The sequence below is a fragment of the Stegostoma tigrinum genome, chromosome 6 (assembly GCF_030684315.1).
Source record: "Stegostoma tigrinum isolate sSteTig4 chromosome 6, sSteTig4.hap1, whole genome shotgun sequence".
Taxonomy (NCBI): domain Eukaryota; kingdom Metazoa; phylum Chordata; class Chondrichthyes; order Orectolobiformes; family Stegostomatidae; genus Stegostoma; species Stegostoma tigrinum.
The window spans coordinates 84,504,233-84,525,797 of record NC_081359.1 but is presented as its reverse complement, the minus strand read 5'-3'; the positions used below and the strand labels follow the sequence as shown (position 1 = coordinate 84,525,797).

At 38.3% G+C, this 21,565-nt stretch overlaps 1 protein-coding gene across 4 annotated transcripts in view; it reads left to right on the top strand.

The window, feature by feature from the left end:
* The window catches only part of dclk1a (doublecortin-like kinase 1a), a 336,010-nt gene that overhangs the window by 271,531 nt on the left and 42,914 nt on the right, over window positions 1-21,565 (top strand). For all 4 annotated transcript variants that reach the window (XM_048532917.2, XM_048532921.2, XM_048532918.2 and 1 more), the window contains 4 exons: window positions 2,153-2,286; window positions 3,983-4,060; window positions 15,628-15,724; window positions 20,424-20,504. In XM_048532917.2, coding sequence (XP_048388874.1) covers window positions 2,153-2,286; window positions 3,983-4,060; window positions 15,628-15,724; window positions 20,424-20,504 — 390 coding nt within the window. The remainder of the gene's footprint in view (window positions 1-2,152; window positions 2,287-3,982; window positions 4,061-15,627; window positions 15,725-20,423; window positions 20,505-21,565) is intronic.

Below are 21,565 nucleotides of genomic sequence, written 5' to 3'. Positions count from 1 at the left end.
TGAATTCCAATGTCTGTTACACTTGAATGAAAAGTTTTATCGTATAAATTATTATTAATTGAGGTGAAAGAATTCAAATATATAAATATATCTTCACAAATGGGTGTGGATTTCTCAATATAGCAATGTCTGCAATACTCATTTTATTTAATTGAATTTTTTTTTCCATTTCTACACAGATCCTGAATTCTGCCTATGATGGACACTAGGTGTATTAGCATGGTAGATGAAAGGGGAAATAATGATAAATGGAGGGATCAGGGTTGGTATGAGTTTGTACTAAGATGGCATTGGGCTATAAAGAACAAGGGGTGATTAGGTGGCATTGATTAATATGGAGGCTATGGGGGTGCCATGCGACATTGGGTGTCATTGGTTCAGTTGTATAGGGGTGTGGGTAGTAAGGGAGTTGAGGGCAAGAGGGATGTTTTATCTCTTTGTCTTAATTTTTAAACTTCGGACAGAGTGACCGAGTCCCCGGGCAGGCTTTTTACTAATCCTCCTTCTCCCTCAGGCATCTTCTTTAGCACTTCCAATTCCCCCAAATCAAATAACCATTAGGAAGATTGGGCAGTTGTTTTTAAAAGGTCAGGTTTGCAGGGCTGGAAAATTCTCCCCATTTCTGCATTCTTGACCTGGGAATAAGGCTCAGGGCCTGTATATCTCTTGTGTTTATTGTTTTTGCTTGAGATGTGCAGTTTATTGTGGATTTTTAATCATAGGAGATAAATTTGTTAGTTTTTTAAAATCTCAAGAATGCTGAATTGGTTCTTGTACCACTTATAATGTTAGGTTATGCTGTTTTATTTATTCATGGAACTTGGGGCATTGTTCCATAGATCAACATCTATTGCACTATTGGCACATTTTAACCCTTCCCCTAAACTATGGGCCTAATTTTGAATCACTCAAGATGCATTCACTTGCACAGAGTAAAGTCAGTCCCCATCCCTTCAGCCAGGCTCCACTAACCTGTATATTTATTCCAACTCCTTTCTTGGGGTCTACTTTGCGAATTAACTCAGGGTATTTTGCTGCATCAACAGCACTGTAAAAGTGCCAATTTGTGATACATTGCTGCTGTCAAAGGTTGGAAACAGGATAGGTTTAAAAATTCTTTTAAGGGAAGCCACAATATAGTCATTCACAATTCACGTCTTTAAGTCTGCTGCATGCAAAGCATTGACAAAAATATACTGTTTTCTCACTTCTTAATTCACATTCTCATTTTTCAAGCATGTGCTGCTTTGGCAACTTATGCTTTTTGACCTTTGTGCTCAGCCACGTGCAGCCTCGGAACTGATGATTCCTTTAAGGCCGAAAGAAATAAAGCAAGGTGGTATTTTGAACAGTGACTAATTATTGGGTAATGATGTCTCAAATTAGTTGTTAAGGATAACAAATGCTTATTATTTCTTCTAACACCAGGGAACAATTAAGCTAGATAGTTACGAGAAGTAGAGTGTGATTTAATGATACTTGAAAATGGATCCACGGTTTCACAGTTGGGCAATTTTTTTTAAATACCAGATTTTGATTAGTGTGCATTTTAAATGTTATTATTAGGTTGTTCTTGTGAATCAGAGAACAGAGGAGTAAGCTCTAATATTATATTGAGCCGAGAATAATACATTAATAAAAGACTGAGCAGTAACTCTCAAAGCAAATATCTAAAGACATTAAGGAAAATTGTGAAAATCTGAGCTACATGCATGCATTGATTGCATTTAATTGCACTTCCCCTTTCAAAGAGGCAGAATGGAGTCAGCCTGGATCATGCACTTGTGATTTACAGAGGGTAGCTGGCCATTTAAATCACCAGCTATCTCCCCTCCTGTAAGATTTTGTTAAGGACTGACTTCCAAAATCTGGGGAAGTTAGACCATGTTATAACCTTGTAAATTTGTACTAGCAACAGACTCTACATGGAAATATCATAGTTACAGGCAACTGTCACCATTACCACATTGGTCTATTGACCCAAAATCTAGAATACAAAGACAATGAATCAATCCATACCAAGTTAAACAATACATTGAATTAATATTCCCATCAATATAGTGCTCATCACCTGATGTGCACTGGAGAGCCATTACTTTGGCAATAAGCAGTTACATTGACTGATTTTTTTTTTTACATTTCTTCACAACAGGTTTATGAACATCAGGATGGAAGCAAATCTCTGAAATTAGGGGATTTTGGCCTTGCCACAGTAGTAGATGGGCCTTTATACACTGTCTGTGGAACACCTACATACGTAGCTCCAGAAATAATTGCTGAAACTGGGTATCGTATTACTAAATATACTCACCATGTTATTATCTGTTGCAAATCCCTTTTTTTGTTATTATTGTTTATATTATTATTCTTCTTTTGTGAATTCAAAGTTCTTTTCTTGTTTTTTTTTCCTGAAGTCACTTCTTCTGGCTGTCCTCTGGTATCTCAATTACATATTTCATGTATATTTTATCTAAAAACCTAAATAAAGATGTGATAGGCCATGCAATCATGCAGAACATCACAAGCAAGCCTGGATTATTTTGTCTGCTGTGAGCCCAGGTGTGGTGGTGTCAGCTCTGGTTGCTCCTGTGCAATGGACTCACTCAATACAGATTTAGGAACTGAGACTAGATCTTGTGCTTTAGTACAAAGTTTCCTTATAATGCATCAGGGCTACCAGGTTCCTGAACAGACTTCACGTACTGGCTGCAGCCAGTTAAAGGTGCTGACTCGCTACAAAGGCACAAATGGGCCCACCTGTCAGATGGCCTTAGTGTGTCCCAGTCTATTTACATTTAGTTTGCGGTTGACTGTGGGAGACACACAAATTGGTAACCCCCTATGCTTAATTGAGGTCCTCATACAATATAAAAGCATTTTGGTGCTATGTCAGGTTTTGTCTTTACCTACTGAGGTCATCAGAAAAGTTCTGTTTCAAATTTACAGTGCACATGGAGGACAGTTTACTTGTATCAGTGTCGGTGGCAGTTCTTTGATGTGTATACAGGACCTGTAATCTGTGAATCAGCTATGAGTGCCTTCTGTGTGATGGAATAGATGCCAAAGCACGGTGCATGAACAGAAATTCTCTTAGATAAAAGAAGACATTTTTCTTGATACATAGGCGGTAGAAATATGTTTTAAATTTTGTTCTAGAATATTAATCAGTGGTTGCTGATCTAATTCATACGTGGGGATATTTATTTGTAACTTAAACATGCTTGTTGCAACCCTACTAACAACTCAAGTTATTGCACTTATTCTTAAAAGCTTCTGGCAAATTTTCTATGCTTAACAAATATAGTGTGTGAAATAGAATATTTATTATTTAAAACCTGGTGGTAGGTCTCAGGTCAGAGTTTACTTAAGTTAACAGCCTCTCTGCTGTAGGTTGAAAACATCCTTAACAAACCTCAAAAAGGTATTCCCTTTTTCAACTGTGAGCCATTTCTGTTGTACATACAAGCTTCTTGTGGCAACCTTATTGCCAATTTAAGTAGAGATTTGTGTTTTGAGATAACACAGCAGAGCTCTTTTCATCTATAGCTTGTGAAACATCTGTTGACTTCTGTTCATTCATATCACAGAAGTGAAGTGAGAGCACCTTTAACTTATTGCATTGCTGCTTTAGCATTATGATGATTTTTAAGCCTCAAGTCAGTAATTCTTCTTTGAAGAGATGGATTACATCACTTTTATTTAGAATTCTAGCTATTTACCTGACTGGAGGCTAATAAAACATCAACCAAGTCATCAAAACAACTTTCGTATTATCTTAGAGTGATAGTTCCCTAACTGAGAGACAAAGGCATCATTATTCGTTAGGATACTGCATGGTTTCTCTTAATTATAATGGAGCGTTTTCCCTGTGATAACTATGCATGAATCTTATAGTAATTCATATTATGCAAATTGAGTTCAGGGCTTGCTTACACTTTACACATACATTTCTAATGTGTCTAATATGGATTTTTCTTCAAAGCTATGGTCTGAAAGTGGACATCTGGGCTGCTGGTGTGATTACTTACATTCTGCTTTGTGGTTTTCCTCCATTTCGTGGGTATGTACGGTGCACATTCTTTCTGGTTTGGGCATTTCCCTGTTTTTTTTGTCAGTATCAGCAGATGAATGTCTAAGGCATTAACGTGTTTATTTTAATGAGTTAATGACAAAATCTTGCTTTTATATAGTGCCTTTGAAGTAGGTAAGCATTCTAAAGTGCCTGTCAGTGCACCTAAACCAAAGTTGGTGCTGAGCCAAGTAAGGAGATATTAGGACTGATAACTAATAGCTTGGTCCACTAGACAAGTTTTGAAGAAGATCTTAAAAGAGATAATAGAGGAGAGACAGAGATTGAGGGGGGAAATATAATAGTTTGGTGTCTCGATGACTGAAAGCATAGCTAACAAAGGTGGAATGAAGGAAATGGAAATGTGTAGATGGACTCCATGGTTGGAGAAACACAGATTTCTTAGAGGATTGTAGCACTGGAAAATGTTAATATTGAGAGGATCATGGAGGCATTTGAATGTGACAGTGAGAAGTTTGAAAATTGCAATGTTACTGGATTTAGGAGTCAATTTAAGTCTGTGAACACAAACCTGCTGTGAATAAGGATATGCAACACAAAGCATTTGATCAACTCATCTAGGAGTATGGAAGCTGGGAGGCTAACCAGGGTAGTATTTAAGTAGTCAAAGTTAGCAGTTGATGAGCAGAACTAAGGATTTCAATAGCAGTTAAGCTGAGGTAATGATGAGGATGAGCAATATTACCAAGATGGATGTGTATGGTCTTTGTGAAAGTGAGGTTAAAAGATATAGATTCTTTATATGCATAAAAGTGAAGCTGAGTCCAGGTCAAGCAATGAAATGGTTGGAATTTATGGTGGGAGATTGTGACAGAAGGTCAAAGATAATTGCTTCAGACTCCACTGTATTTATAGAATATTACAGCACAGTACAGGCCCTTCGGCCCTCGATGTTGTGCCGACCCGTCATACCGATCTCAAGCCCATCTAACTTACACTATTCCATCTACGTCCATGTGCTTGTCCAATGACGACTTAAATGTACCTAAAGTTGGCAAATCTACTACCGTTGCAGGCAAAGCGTTCCATTCCCTTACTACTCTCTGACTAAAGAAACTACCTCTGACATCTGTCCTATATCTTTCACCCCTCAATTTAAAGCTATGCCCCCTCGAGCTCGCCGTCATAATCCTAGGAAAAAGGCTCCCCCTATCCACCCTATCTAACTCTCTGATTATTTTATATGTTTCAATTAAGTCACCTCTCAACCTTCTCCTCTCTAACGAAAACAGCCTCAAGTCCCTCAGCCTTTCCTCCTAAGACCTTCCCTCCATACCAGGCAACATCCAAGTAAATCTCCTCTGCACCCTTTCCAAAGCTTCCACATCCTTCTTATAATGCGGTGACCAGAACTGTACACAATGCTCCAAGTGCGGCCACACCAGAGTTTTGTACAGCTTCACCATAACCTCTTGGTTCCAGAACTCGATCCCTCTATTAATAAAAGCTAAAACACTGTATGCCTTCTTAACAGCCCTGTCAACCTGGGTGGCAACTTTCAAGGATCTGTGTACATGGACACCGAGATCTCTCTGCTCATCTACACTACTAAGAATCTTACCATTAGCCCTGTACTTTGCCTTCTGGTTACTCCTACCAAAGTGCATCACCTCACACTTGTCTGCATTAAACTCCATTTGCCACCTCTCAGCCCAGCTCTGCAGCTTATCTATGTCTCTCTGCAACCTACAACATCCTTCGTCACTATCCACAACTCCACCAAACTTAGTGTCGTCTGCAAATTTACTAACCGATCCTTCTACGCCCTCATCCAGGTCATTTATAAAAATGACAAACAGCAGTGGACCCAACACCGGCCCTTGCAGTACACTACTAGTAACTGGTCTCCAGGTTGAACATTTCCCAACAACTACCACCCTCTGTCTTCTTTCAGCAAGCCAATTTCTGATCCAATCTTTCAGCAAGCCAATTTCTGATCCAATCTTTCAGCAAGCCAATTTCCGATCCAAATTTAATTAAAGAAATAGTGGCATCTCCAGAACTGGATATCAAATGAACGGTTTTACAATGCTAAGGAAGCACAGAGACCAAGAGAAGCAGTATGCAATAGAACCTGCCTGCTCCTTCAGATAGTGTCATCAGGAGTTAAAACGTAGCTGAGAACTTGGAGGAAGCCAAGTGTAAGTCATCCAGAGGTGATGGTGTGGGGACAAGAAGAGAACACATTATAGGCGATTCTCTGGCAGCAGTTGAATGGTTAAGGGCAGAACGAGGCAGCCTAGTGGGGCAACAGAAAAGACCTGGTAGAGGCAAATGCTGTGGTGATCTCTGTCACTAGCTGTGGATGGATCAAAAGGAACAAAAAAGGATAGTGCAAATTGATCACATCTCAAAAGCAATCATTTATGACTTATCTGAGCCATTTCAGTGTTGTAGCATAGGCAAAAGGCTCACTGTCACTGCCTGAAATCTATCTCTTCGATCAAGCTTTTGGTCTCCATTTAAACTACCTCTTTATGTAGGCTAATATCAAATATTGTGCTAGAATGCTCCTGTGAGGTATGATGGGGCATTTTACAGTCTTAAACACATTTTAGAAATGCAAGTAATTGTTGTTGGACAGATGTGCCCATGGTGGATTTTCTTAAGTAGATTTTGACAGCAGGTTTGGGACTGACAGTACCAGCTGGTATGGGGCCAGAGAGAAGTTGGGTAGTCAACAGTTTTATGGGAAAAAAGCAGGAAATGGGTACATAACAAGATCTACTTGGAAAGACCATAAGGAAAGATAGGAGAAAAATTAGAGAAAAGTGAAAGTTCAGGGCTGGGAATTAAAGTAGACAGTGAAATGTCTATTAAAATACAATGGAGATAAATTGTCATACAGATGTTTTAAAAATTGATTTATTAATAATCCAACTGTAGTTTCTAGCCTTATTAGCTGCTTTCATCCATGCAAGTACTTATGTATATTAAGTTAATTTAAAATTCTATCTCAAAAATAACATTATATTCAAATAATTCAAGTTTTCAAAAGGCTGTGAATATATCAAGTTGGTAAGTATTTGTGAATATACTGTCAATGTCTTATTATCTCAGTCAAGTATGAATTTATCTCTCTCACTTGGCCTGATAGCTCCCCAAATTCTTCTGGAACAGCTATGAATAATCACTTAACGCTGAGTGATTATTCATCATCTTCAAATAATTATTCACAGGTTCAACCAAAGTTCATATGAGTAAAGGTCAACTGGGATTGGCTGATGATGAGATAAATAGTATTATAAATGATGAGCTGAAAGAGATAATCAATTACCATCAAGTATCTGTAACACCTTCTATTACAGCCTTAGCAATGGCAACCACCTAATCATAAAACCCTGTATTCCATCAGAGTGCAATACCAAAGCACTGTAGTCTGAATGCCTCAGTGAATTGATTAACTGAATTCAGCAGTGTCTTAAATTTTCTAATACAAATAGAATTTAGGACAAGTAGACCTTTCTGCATGGCTAAGTCTGAAGTTTGGCTTACTCATAATATATAAGATGCTAGGCTTCAGATACCTATCAGTGTGTTCGTTAGTGCGTAGCCATCATAGACTGTTTGCAAGCTATTTTGCTGTGCAGTTTATTGATTTATGATAGCCTACTAAATGTTATTCAAAGATATTCTGTACCTAAGGATTAATCCAGTAATCGGGTTCTAATCTTACCGAGGTCACTGTAGGCAAATACAATACAGAAACAAAGCAAAATGAGAAGATACTGGAAACATGCTGGCAGCATCCATAGAGAAAACAGAAATGAAACACTTCTTTGTAGGAAAGGACAAACAAGTCAACAAGAGAATCACCAGGACCATTATATTGATACATTGCACTGACTGATCTCAAATTGACTTCAACAGACCTCCCCCTTTCTGTCTCAGGCTCAGTGGGTACAAATTGAAAAGAAGAGGAAAAAAAAATCAATGAACAGGACTTTTGCTATGCGACCCTACATCCCTACATATACATTCCATGGAAATGTTCACTTTTCTTAGTATAATATCTAAGTAGTCCCATAAAACAAATTACATTTACTAGTTAATGTGGTCCATATTGGGCAAATTAAATATTTCAAATAGTTACAATCTGCAGCATATTCCTTGACTGATGGATATATTCAGCATAAAAAGAGACCTTTCAGCTCATCGTATTCATACCAGTCAACAAAGATCTCAGTATGCTAATCCAATTTTTCATTAATACATAGCTATGGAAGCTACGGGAACATGTTTTTAATGGTTTAAATGTTTCTGATTCAAACATCCTTTCAAGCAGCAATTTCCAGACTCCCACCATACACTGAGTGAAAAAAAAATTTCTAAACTCTCCTCTAAGCCTTAGCCTCTTCCCGTAAATCCATATTCCCTAGTTACTGACCCTCTACTATCAGAAAAAGTGCCTTCCTATCCATTATCCTTATAATTGTCCACCCCTGTTGCCCTGTCAACATTTGGTGCTCCAAGGAAAACATACCTAGCCTGTCCAATCCTTCTTCATCTCTAGCCCAGGCAGCAAATCACCTCTGTACCCTCTCCAGTGCAATTATATCTTCCCTGTTAGATGGTGACCAGAACTAAGTGCAGGACTTCAGTTGTGGCCTAACCAGTGTTTTGAACAGTGACAGAATAATGTACCTGCTCTTCTATTCAATGCCTTTATTGAAAAAAGGCAAGTACTTCATATACCTCCTTAACTATCTTATCTACATCCCCATGCTATCTTCAGGGATTTGTGGATATGCATCCCTATGATCATGACTTTCCTCAGTCCTACAGTAATGTAATTCCTTGCCTTGTTTGCTATCCCTAAGTGCATTAAATCAATTTTTACTGGAATGAATTATATTTGGCATTGCTGTTTACATCTGACCAATCTATTAATATCCTCTTGCAGTTTACAGTTTTCTTCTCATTACTTACCACCCTAACAATTTCCAGGCCGTCTACAAACTTCTTTACATTTAAATCCAAATTATTGATATACACCACAAACAACAAAGGCTCCATTACTGAATCCTGTGGTATCCTGCTGAAAACAAACTTTCAAAAACAGAAACATCCCTTTATCATTGCCCTCCATGTTCTATCTCTCAGTCAGTTTTGAATCCAACATGCCACTTTGCCATGGATCCGATGGACTCTTACTTTTGAGATGAGGCTGCTACTAGGGTCCTTATCAAAAGCTTTGAAAATGTCTGTGCAGACCATATCAAATGCATTTATCTCATCAACACTCCTCGTTGATGGAAACCTTGACCAAAATTTTCAAACATGACTTTTTCTTAACAATCCCAAGATGACTTATCCTGGATTAATCCATGTCTTTTCATGAACAAATACATTCTGTCCTTCAGAAGTCTTTCTAATAACTTCCCCAAAACTGAGGTTCGACTTGATGTCCTATAATTTTCGAGTCTATTCCTTTCTCCTTTTTAATAATGGAACAAACTTGTTAGGCCTTCTGGCACCTCCTATTTGGCCAGAACAGATCTGTAACTATTGGCAGGCCCTTGATATCTTTTCCCTTGCTTCTCTAAAGAACCATGACCTGCATTTCATCTGATCCATTGTGTTAATCGAGCAACTAAACCCGTTATGCCTTTCTCTCTCTCTGTTAATTTCTCCAATACCTCATAGCCCTCCACCTTCTGCATCATCCTTTTTCATTGTGAAAAGACAATTACAGAGTATTCATTGAGGGCTCTGCCACTCCTTCTGGGCCCACACACACGTGTTACCTCTATAGTTTCTAATAGGCTCTAATCCTTCCCTAACTTTTCTCTCGTTTTCTATATATTTAAAAGAAAACTCAGTGTTCCCTTTACTCTTTATACCACTGCTTTCTCATGCATAGTCTTAGCCTGCCTAATTTCCTTTTTTAATATCCTCCCTTCACTTATACTTATCTGGGGGTTCTGTAGTATTGAACCCTCGGTATCTGCCTTAAGCTATTTGTTTTAATTCTAAACTTTAGGGCCCTTGACATCAGGATTCTCCAGTCTTGGTGTTGTATTAGCTTGCATGGTGTGCTGACTAACTAATAGAAGATAGAATTGGCATAAAGCAGGTAGTTTCAGGGTAAAAATCTTTAATTAGTGGTGTACCACAGTGATCAGTGCTGAGGCCACAATTATTTACTATATATTAATGACTTGGATGAAGGAAGTAAATTTACTAAAGCTAAGTTTGCAGATGATTGGTGGGATGGCAAGTGGTGAGGACGACACACAGTCTGCAGAGGGACATGAATAGATTAAGTGCATGGACAAAAGCTTGGCAGATGGAATATAATGTGGGGAAATGTGAGGTTATGCATTTTGGCAGCAAGAATAGAGGAGCTGAATATTATTCAAATGGAGGACCATTGCAGAAAGTTTCAGCACTGAGGGATTTGGGGTCGGGGGTAGTCCTCATGTATGAATCACAAAAGGTTCAGCAAGTAATAGGGAAGGCAAATGCACTATTTGCCTTTATTTCAAAGGGAGTAGAGCAAAAATGTAAGTAAGCCTTGCTAAAATGATAGAAAACACAAGTCAGACCACAGCTAGAATACTCTGAACAGTTTTAGTCCCCTTATCTAAGGAAAGATATATTAGTTTTTGGAGGCAATCCAGAGAAAATTCAGTTGATTAATCCCAATTATGGAGGGACCATTTTATGAGGAGAAGTTGAACAGGTTGGGCTTGTGTTCATTGGAGTTTAGAAGACAGGAAATCTTCTAGAAATATTCAAGATTCTTGTGGTGAATACAGTAAGATAACTTCCCCTTGTGGAAGAGTCTAGGACTAGAGGGCATAATCTTACAGTAAAGGGTCACCGTGTTAGGACAAAGATGGGCATAATTGTTTTCTGAAAGTTGTCAATCTGTAGAATTCGTCACTGCAGAGGGCTATTGAGGTCGGGTCATTAGATATATTCAAAGCTGAGATAGACAGATTTTAAATAAGTACGAGAATCAAGGGTCACAGGACAAGACAAGAAAGTGGATTTGAGTATTATCAGATCGACCATGATTTAATTGAATGGCTGAACGTACTTGCCAAATGGCCCTTTATCTTGTGGTCCCACTCATTCTATTCACAGGAACAGATCTGCCCTGGCTCTTGTTATTTCCTCAGAGATAATGGGAACTGCAGATGCTGGAGAATCCAAGATAATAAAGTGTGAAGCTGGATGAACACAGCAGGCCAAGCAGCATCTCAGGAGCACTGATGAGGGCTCTGATGAAGGGTCTTGGCCCGAAACGTCAGCTTTTGTGCTCCTGAGATGCTGCTTGGCCTGCTGTGTTCATCCAGCTTCACATTTTATTATCTTGTTATTTCCTCCTTGATTGCCCAGCTCTGCCACAGTTTTATCTGCAAGTGGCTGCTCTCGGTCCACTCGAGTTAAATCATACATTAAATCATGCATTAAACTGAACTATTTTCTAGAACAGACACTGTGAACTGAATGGTCTCCTCTGCTATTTCATTCTACAATTCTTTCTTTTCATTCCTACTTTGTTTTCCTGTTACACCAGGTCTGAAGAATACTGCCTTAAATACAATGTAATCAGAGTCATAGACTCGTCGAGTCATACAGCAAGGAAAGAGACCCCTCGGTCCAACTAGTCCATGCTATTCATGTTGTTTATTGTTTTTTCAATGTTGTAATGATATTTGCACTCACCACTTCCCCTGGTGGTTCATTCCACATACGAACCACTCTCTATGTAAAAAAGCTGTTCCATGTCCTTTTAAATCTTTCCTCTCTCTCCTTAAAAATATGCTCCCTACCTTGGGAAAAGACCCTTGCTATTCACTTTATCTATGCCCCTCACGATTTTATAAACCTCTATAAGGTCACTTCTTAACGTCCTATGCCGCAGTGAAAAATATCCTAGGCTATCTTTATAACTCAAGCCCTCAATTCACGAAACATCCTCATAAAATCTTTTCTGAGCCCTCTCCAATTTAATAACATCCTTCCTGTAGGATAGCAATCAGAACTATATACAGTACTTCAGAAGAGGTCTCACCAGCATCCTGTACAGCCTCAACAAGTCATCCCAAGTCCTACATTTGAAGGTCTGAGCAATGAAGGCAAGCATACTAACTGCCTTTTTAACCACCCTGTCAATATGTGACACAAATGTCAAAGAATTATATACCTGAACCTCTAGGGCCTAGGTCTCTCTGTTCTACAACACTACTCAGGTCTGCCCTTGTTTGTTTTACAAAATGCAATATCCCATATTTATCGAAATTAACCCCCATCTGGCATGCCTCAGCCCATTGACTCAATTGATCTAGATCTCTTTGTAATCTTAGATAACCTTCTTCACTGTCCACTACACCACCAATTTTTGTGTCAAGCGCAAATGTACTAACCATGCCTCCTAAATTGTCATCCAAATAATTTATATAAATGACAAATTGTTTACTTTTTTTAATAATCGTAGTCTATAAGTTTCAATCAACATCTTAATTGCCAATGATCAATTAAGCTGTATGTCAAAGTATTTTGTAGTTCTAATTACAGATCCTGGAGCTGTATTTTTATTATTAAACATACTTAAAAAGATATCAGTGATCATTAAAAGATTGAGACAGTTATTATAGCTTTCCAGTGGTTTTTTAATGTCAAGCTTTAAATATTAAATAAAAACAGTGTGCGATGAAGAAAGACAAGTGGGTCTTATAGTATTTATGGACAGAGAAATAGCACTAATGTTTTAATTCCAATGTGACTTCTCTGGAAACTTTATTTAATTGCATGATATTAAAATGGAATGACAAGAAATAAACTACTATCAATTAGGAACTGGTAATGGTATTAACTTTGCTTCTTTCTGACAATCAGCGTACTTTGGTGTGCTTTGGCTTACACATAAGCACAAAATCAGGGCTAATACTCCAGTGCTGGACCAAAAAGGTCAGAATTCCTGTTTTCAGATGTGATATTAAACTGCGACACAAAATTCTAACCAACATATATTGCTCAACTAATAGTTCCAGCAACAAATCAACAGGCCATTTTGTCTTACTGCTGTTTGAGACTGAGCACCATGCAATGTGACTGCTCTGCTTGCCTGCAAAACAACAATGAAAAGCATGTAGAAATCTACTTTTCATTTTTCATACTCGTTGTTACCAGATTCCTTTTTATTCCTAAAAGCATCACTTTTGACTGTCTATCAATTGTACAACATGATCATATAGTATTTTCTCCTCTTTTTAAAGGTTCAAACTGTAACAGAGTGTTGCATGATAACCAGCTAACTTTGTGTGAATCTAGACAGTGGGTGCCCTTTAAATTACATTTCAGCCCAATCAAGCCTGAATTGCACAGTTTCCAGGTCATTGAAATTCACTCTGCGTAATTCATCCTCTTAAGCATGGGATCATTGAGTTCAAAAGTAGAACCTACTACCACCCCAGCTGAGATCAGCTAACTCATCACAAATCAGGGATCAAACCCAAGAGCTTTCATGCTTTCTTTGACTATTCCATCATGTGCAATAATGCACTGAGACAGCAGTGGCATTTAGATCAATCTAATTCCTTCCAAATTCCACCTTTTATGCAATTTTGAATCTTATATTTAAAAATGATTAACATTAATCTTGAAAATTTTACTCAGCTGTTTTTAAGAAAGTGTTTCAGACCCAAACGGTTGTTAAAGGCTCTTCTTTTTCTCGTAGAAAAATATCACAATGAAATCCTGGCAGCAAAATATGCTATGAATTAAGGAAGTGATTGACTGAAGAAGAGTGACTGAAAAATACCTTTGTGATCTGTTTCATGACTGCACCAAAGAGCTAGAGCTGTTATGAATAGAGATAAAAGTCATTTTCAAAGTTAAATCTTCAAATACAGATTCACTTTCTTTTTGTTGCATTTTTAAAGCACTGACATTGCAATTCCTCATCAGATCAACTGTCTCAGAATCCATCCAAAATATAGTTGGAAATATTTAAGTAGTTTGTTAATATCCTTGCATAACTCATAAACTTGCTTTCAATGCCCTCCATACTATACTATTCCAATTATTTCATGACCTTTCCTTTCATGCATCGAAACCAGATTTCTTGAAATGAGTTGCCTTGATCTATGTTTTCTTGCTTTTATAACAGGCTACTAAAACAGCATAAATGGAACATTACTTCTCCTGCATTGTTGCCAAATCACATTGCTCCTGGATCTATAGGTGTGAAGTTAGAAAAGCACAGCAGGTCAGACAGCATCCGAGGAGCAGCTAAGACAACACTTCAGGCCAAAACCCTTCGCCCTGATGAAGAATTTTGGCCTGAAACACTGAATTACCTGCTTCTTGGATGCTGTCTGACCTGCTGTGCTTTTCCAGCCTCATACCTATAGACTGTGGCTTCCAGCACCTGCAGTCCTATTATCTCCAAGTCACATCGCATCTTGCTTTCTCTAACAGTCTCTTCAAGTTTTATTCATTTCTGTCCATTACAAACTTTAGATTATGGCAGCTATGCCCTTATCAACAACATAACTTGTAGGACACACCTATATTTTCCCCAAACTCCACTATCCCTCCATGAACAAACACATTGCTTTCAAGATTTTTGCCAACATCTTCAAGTCTGAACTGATCTCGACACATTCAATTTGGTCATCTCTTCAGGAGGTTCATACCTCCTGGCACACCCTCCACATTCAGACACAAATTTACCTTTGTTTCACTCTGCTGCCTGGAACCACATGTTTCTGCCCTTTAGAAAGCCCTCTCTATAAACAATCCTCAAAATGTTCTCTCTTTCTCTCAAAAGTCCTCTTACAGCTTTTAGTTCAACTATGTTTTTGGCTATCTACCTTTTCATTCCTTCTGAGCAGTTTTGCCTTTTACATGATGTCTATTTTCCTTTGCTTTGAAAACTTTTTTTTAGACATGAGAACCATTATTACAAATCTTGCAACTTTTTTTACTCCATAAATCAGAAATGCTACACTTACCATGTTACCGTGGCAACAGATATGATTGTAAAAGTGCTCAGACAGACAGACATTATTTTCCCCTCATCTCATCCAATTGTGAGGGCAGGTTTGTTAGGTGGAGACTAACATGCCATCTCCACCGTTGAGTTGACCCACCTGATCATATTTCAATCAGATTAAGAGCCTATAGGTAAGGCAGGGCAAGTTTCTAAACCAGTTGCAGGCCTGTTGGGGGCGTTGTGGGTGGGGGGGGCACTCGGTGTGGGTGGGGGCCGTGGGCGTCAGTATGGCCAGAGACAAAGGATTTGGATTCAAAGGAGTCCCTCTAGCTTCCTATTCATCCATCTAATTGCCCCCACATTGGGGCATTTAGAGTCCTCCTTGCACCCCGAATGGAGCAGACAGGTCACCCTGGTTTTCTAGCGAGGAGACTAAGCAGATTTCTCACTCACGAGTACACAAGCAGGTATTCCATGCAGGTTACAAGCGTCCTTCTGTCTATTTTGTTACATAATTTGCTTAATTTTTTTTCACAAAGGTCATAAAAAGTGTCAGTAATTAAAATGAAAGTTTTTTTATTTACAGGCACAGCAATGATCAGGACGTTCTGTTTGATCAGATACTGATGGGTCATCAGGAATTTCCATCACCATATTGGGACAATATTTCTGACTCTGCAAAAGTGAGTGTCTGCCAATATTAGCCAGAAATCCATTAATGTGAAGAATTTGCATGCACCCTAAATGTTTAATGATACATTATTGAGATGGTAGCGCCTGTTGTTTGAAACATAGATTTATGGAGTCCCATATAGGGGGAAAACAATTCTTTGCCTGCCACACTTTTCAGGAAAGTTATGTTAGATGTTCTATTGATGATGGAATTAGTGAATGGCTGTAGCAAATATGCAGAGCATGACTATTTGACTCCAAAAATGTCAAACCCAATGCTAGAAGGACCCCCACTACTGGACTTCAAAGAGATCACCTGTCACTGGTGACTCAGTAGTTAGCATTGCTGCCTCACAAAGCCAGTGACCTGGGTTCTCTTCCACCCTTTGGCAATTGTTTTTGTAAAGTTTGCACATTTTCCCCATGTCAATATGGGTTTCCTCCCACAATCAAGTCAACACGACCCTCAGAAAAGTATTCCATGCAGACCTGTCCCCCTACCCCAGCCTTGTAACCCAGCATTTCCCATGACCGATCCGTCTAACCTACACATCCCTGGACACTATGGATAACTTAGCATGGTCAATCCACCCCACACCTGCACATTGTTGGACTGAGAGAGCCAGTGTGCCACCCCTAACTGTTTGCTCTTGACATGAAGAAGCTTCCACTGGATTTTTTAACTTGATTTTCCCAAGTTTCTTTCGATGATCCACATCATTCAGGGATGCGGAGGAGTCCACTCATAGTGTATCTTCAGCCTCATTCTCTTCTTGTTGTTTATCCATTGCTGTCTAGGCTGCATTCTTGAATCTCTGCAAGGAGAAAAGCAAAAATAGTAAGATTGTATTACAAAGAGGGGCAAGAGTAGGAGATACATTCTTTCAACCACAAGCAGCTTGTAAAATGAGAAATGTATGTGATACAAGGAGGAAAATTAGGCACGATGACACTGTCTGTAAATTCATCCACTCCCATGGTCATAGCATCGGTAATCAGCATCCCAATAATAGCCAGCATAGGATTTAGGACAAAAGGCATATCTCATCCTCTCTGATTAGCTGCTCCTACTTCTGATTGCATATTACTCTGTTCTGTCAGAGAGAGGAAAGTGTATCAATGGCTTTGTACATTTTGTTTTGATGTGTCTGCCATGGTTCAATACCAGGCAGTGGGCGCAAACTGTGATGTGAGTGTGAGGCTTGCAGCAGTGCAAGATGTATGAAGGCGTGGTGAGCCATAAGAATGTTCCGGATTGATGATAATTGTTAATAGATTAATGATGACGTGCAGTGCAAGGAACATGCTACCTCAAAGTAATGGAGCTGTTCCTAGGCATTCACAACAATCATGAGCACAGTTAAATTGCTGCAAGGCAAACATCAGAATGGGCTTGTCACTCGCCTTTTAGTTGGGACTTTGGAATTATGGGAGTGAACACGGCTTGCTGTAAATGTCAGCCCAACTTTCCTGTTAATATATCTTTACCCTTAGATGCTTGGGTAGAACTAGACAGTAAACCTCACCCAAGTTTCATTGTTCACCGCATTAAAAGATTAATTGTTAAAGGTGTGGTACAAAAGTCTGGCAAATTATGTATAGTTTATAAGAAGAAAAAGTTTGATCACTTGAGAGGAGATTCCTTCATTCCACATTTTTATATTGTCTTGTAAAATACTACTCTTAACATTCCTTGAAGGCACTGACTTACACAGTCTAATTGCGTTCCTTTCCACCACATTAGAGTACTCTGAAACTGGACGATGCATGGATGCATTTTATTTGGATACCAATACAGAACACTGCTGAGTGATAACTCAGCTGAGTTACAGTCTCAGCAAATCTGCTGCAGAAGGCCAGGTGTCTCTGTATACAGGCAGATGGAACAATCGGTTTGCAAGTCTTCATTAGGCTGTTCTTGTGTCACTATCAATTCTAATCCAAGGAGTATTTGAATACATCTGCAGAAAGTACTGATCTTCTCATTCTTACAATGCTGCAGTCTGACAATATGAGTGTGGCTTCCCTTTGCACTCAGCAAACATAGATGGTACCGCACTTTATTGGTAAAATATAAAATTAGAATATATGATTTGTTTTGAAAACTGCTGGAGGGGACTTTCTCACGACAGCAACTTAAAGGACAAGTATATTCCCTACTCAATGACTGCATTTGAAAGTGATTATTATTGTGGAAGAATTTTACATTACATCTTACACAGAACTTTTCTATAATCCTGCAAAACTTTAATAATTGTAAAATAATTCAATGTATAATTCATTGATTTAAGTGAGTTCAGAGATTTTGGAGAGAGTGGATAATATTGGCTGTTTTAATGCTGTCATAGATGATTACTGATCCCATGTGAGGGATGACACTGATGGGGTAATAAATCAATAATTAATTTAGTTAAGCTTATTTACCTGGATTCAATTTCTGGACTTCCCTTTGGCCTGACTCAATTTATATGGTGATGTCTGAAATGTTTGTATGTAATGAAGGGCAGGATGCAACTGCACCACAATAGCTATAGCTATAATTAGTATGGTATTCTGCCATTTGTAATTATATCAATTTTGGCGAGTTGCATTTGGAATAGTATTTCATGGCTAGAAAACAGGATAAGAGAATTTTTTATTGACTCAGCAAAATATATTAAATCATAATTAGAAGCAGTCAAGAGAGCCAGACAAATGTTTCAATTAACTTAAAATCACACAAAGTAATAACTTACTAATGATTGTTACATCAATTTAACTTAAAATTAGACTTATTAAATTCTAAGGCATTAGGGTTATATGGTGGTTGTGGTGGCCTAATTATTTTGCTAGACAGATGACTCATCTAAGACAGTAACAAAGTCTGGAGAGAATGTTGGCCTTCATTTTTTCCGAATACAAAAAACACAGTGGTATAGTCCCACCACCTTTGAATCAGATCCCAAATAAGTGTGACAGGGTCCTCACCTTGTCCAATTCTCTCAGTGATACTGACTGCCTGTCACAGGGGTGTTATCATACCTGCTCCTTTGTGGATGCTGACTGCCTGTCACCGTGCCCGTCCCTCACCTGCTTCTCTCAGTGATACTGACTGCCTGTCACAAGGTTCTCACCGTGCCCGTGGCTCTCGAGACCATTCAGTCTTGGCTGGTAATGACAAATAACACCCTTACCATGCAGGTGCTAGGCAGTGATCATATTTCCTTGATGTTTAATAGAAATAAGACCAAAAGAAGTAGGAGCAAGAGTAGGCCATTTCAATTTTCAAGTATGCTCTACTATTAAATAGGGTTATGGCTGATCCAACATTCTTCATCTATTTTTACCATGACATTTGATTCCCATTGCTTAATTCCCCCACTATTAATATCCTGGGGATCACTGTTGACCAGAAATTGAACTGACCAGCAATATAAACACTGTGGCTAGAAGAACAGGTTATTCTGCCATGAGTAGCTCACTTCCTGACTCCCCAAAGCCAGCCCAACATCTTTAAGACACAAGACAGGAGTGTGACGGAAAAGTGTTCCCTTGCTGAATGGGCACAGCTCAATAACACGATTGAGAACAAAGCAGTCCATTTGATTGGCATCCCAACCATGATGCACAACACCCACTTCCTTCATCACTGATGCATAGTGGAAATAAGGTGTACCATCTGTAAGATGCATTGTGATAACTCACCAAATCAACTCCAACATCACCTTCTAAATCTGTGACCTGTCTTGTCCCGAAGGTCAGGGAAGCATCTACATAGCCATGCAACCAGTTGCAAGTTTCCCACTAAGCCACACACCCTCGGTTAGACCAACATTGCTATTCTGTTAGTATTGCTGGTAAAAATCCTAAGAGCATGGTCAGTCGATGTACCAACATCCCATAGGTAAAGCAGATGGCCACCTTAACCAGAGCAATTCAGAATGAAAAAGAAATGTTGGGTGCCACGTCCTGTGGACAGATTTTGAAACAAAAGTACAATGCGGCATAAGCCAGTCACGCATATGTAGAATAGCTTAGATTTTAAGAAATGATCTACAATCATCTACAGAATGATTGACTGTTCTGGTGAATGTTCCAGAATTGTTGGAAAAATATTGACAATTAAAAATTCTGGGGAGCATAACCTTAAAATTTCTCTGAAATTGAATGCAATGGGAGGGTTTGAAACCTTAAAGTAATCCTAAATTTTGAATAACAGTATAATAGATTATTTAACAGGTAGAGAATAAAGGTACTGTTAAATTTATGTGAGGAAGTTTAGAAAATGTAGTGCCCTTTTCTATTTTGTTTACATGATATTTTTAAAAGGCCTGCTGCATGCCATGCCATTTAAAACTAAATAGATAAATATTTGTGAAAAGGACTGAGATGTTTTCACTAGCCAAGTTGTATGCCTGTGAAAATGTAAAGTTATATTAATAAAAGGATCATTCCCAACACAAGTGAAAAATTAGGAAGATTGGCAATTAATTCTGGCTATTAACACAGTGTGCCCAAAGCGGTACTAAATAGTGCGGTCATTCACCTGAGAAGTAAAAAAAAACTATAATTTATTATATCTAATTACAACAGTGTGGATTTTGAATTAGTTTACTGTTATGCATGAACAGCAAATAATCATTTACTAAATGTTTCCCTTTTTGGTCTAAGTGAATAAATATCCTTCAACTCTACCCCTGCATTCAAATAATGATTCCTTTTATTTTATAGGAGCTTATAACCATGATGCTGCAGGTTGATATAGAGCAGCGATATTCTGCGCAGCAGTTGTTGGACCACCCCTGGGTGAATGTAAGTCTTATTTAATGAATGGCGTACTTCAGACCTCTGGGACATAATACTGATGACTTTAGCAGAATGTTTTATTTTTAGGCTTCTTATTGGTTTGTACAATTCTTTCATCTCTATAATTGGTTTAACACATTTTTTCAGATCATCTGCCGCATTGGATGTGTGACTAGGCTATTCTGTTAAGCATTGTCCCCCAGAAATACTGCAAATGTAAAGTGAAGCAAAAATATGTACACACAGTGTAAAAACTTGGGGAAAGCATGGAGTTGTATTCGTTCAAATTCAGCTGGTACACAATGCTGGGATTTAAAGTAGTGTTTCCTCATCTTACTGTACATTTATTCAGGCAGTTGTAAACGTATTTGTTATTATTGCATTTCTATCATAAAAATCCAATTAAAATACATAATGGAAAATTGTACTTCTGGCAAATTGTACAACTCTACTGGTGGACAGGAATGTGTAACTGTACTTGTTCAAAATATTTGTATTAAAAGCTGTTTCCTGGTATGTTAGCAGGCATGCTATTTTACATTAAATTAGTTTTAACAAATGTAGTATTTTACAGTAGTCTTTTTTAAAAGTCTGGAAGAATTTTTATAGGAGAGACACAAAGCAATTGTGACTATTTCCACTGTGCCAACTTTTTAAATAGGCAGAATTTGTTTTTCTAATCGTCTTGTCTGGTTTCCTCTTTTAAAATACACACTTTTTTGAGGGAATTACTGAGAGATTTTATTTTTGTTAACCAGAAGTATTAAGTGATCTAGGCAGAAGTGTTTGGGCAATATCAGCTCTGATCTCATTGAGTTGTTGAACACACTTGACAGACTGAATGGCCTATTACTGATACTATGTTACAACAATTCCATAATGTTTAAGATTTTAAGAGACTAGCTACTCCATGTAAAATCAGAGTATAATACAAATAATGGACCAGATGCTTTTGAATTTTAAAGACGCCTCCCGTACACCAGGAACCAGAGCAAACAGCTATGATTGACTGTCAATTTGAATGTTAATAGTCTGAGTAGATAATTTTTTGTAAATATTATTTTGTG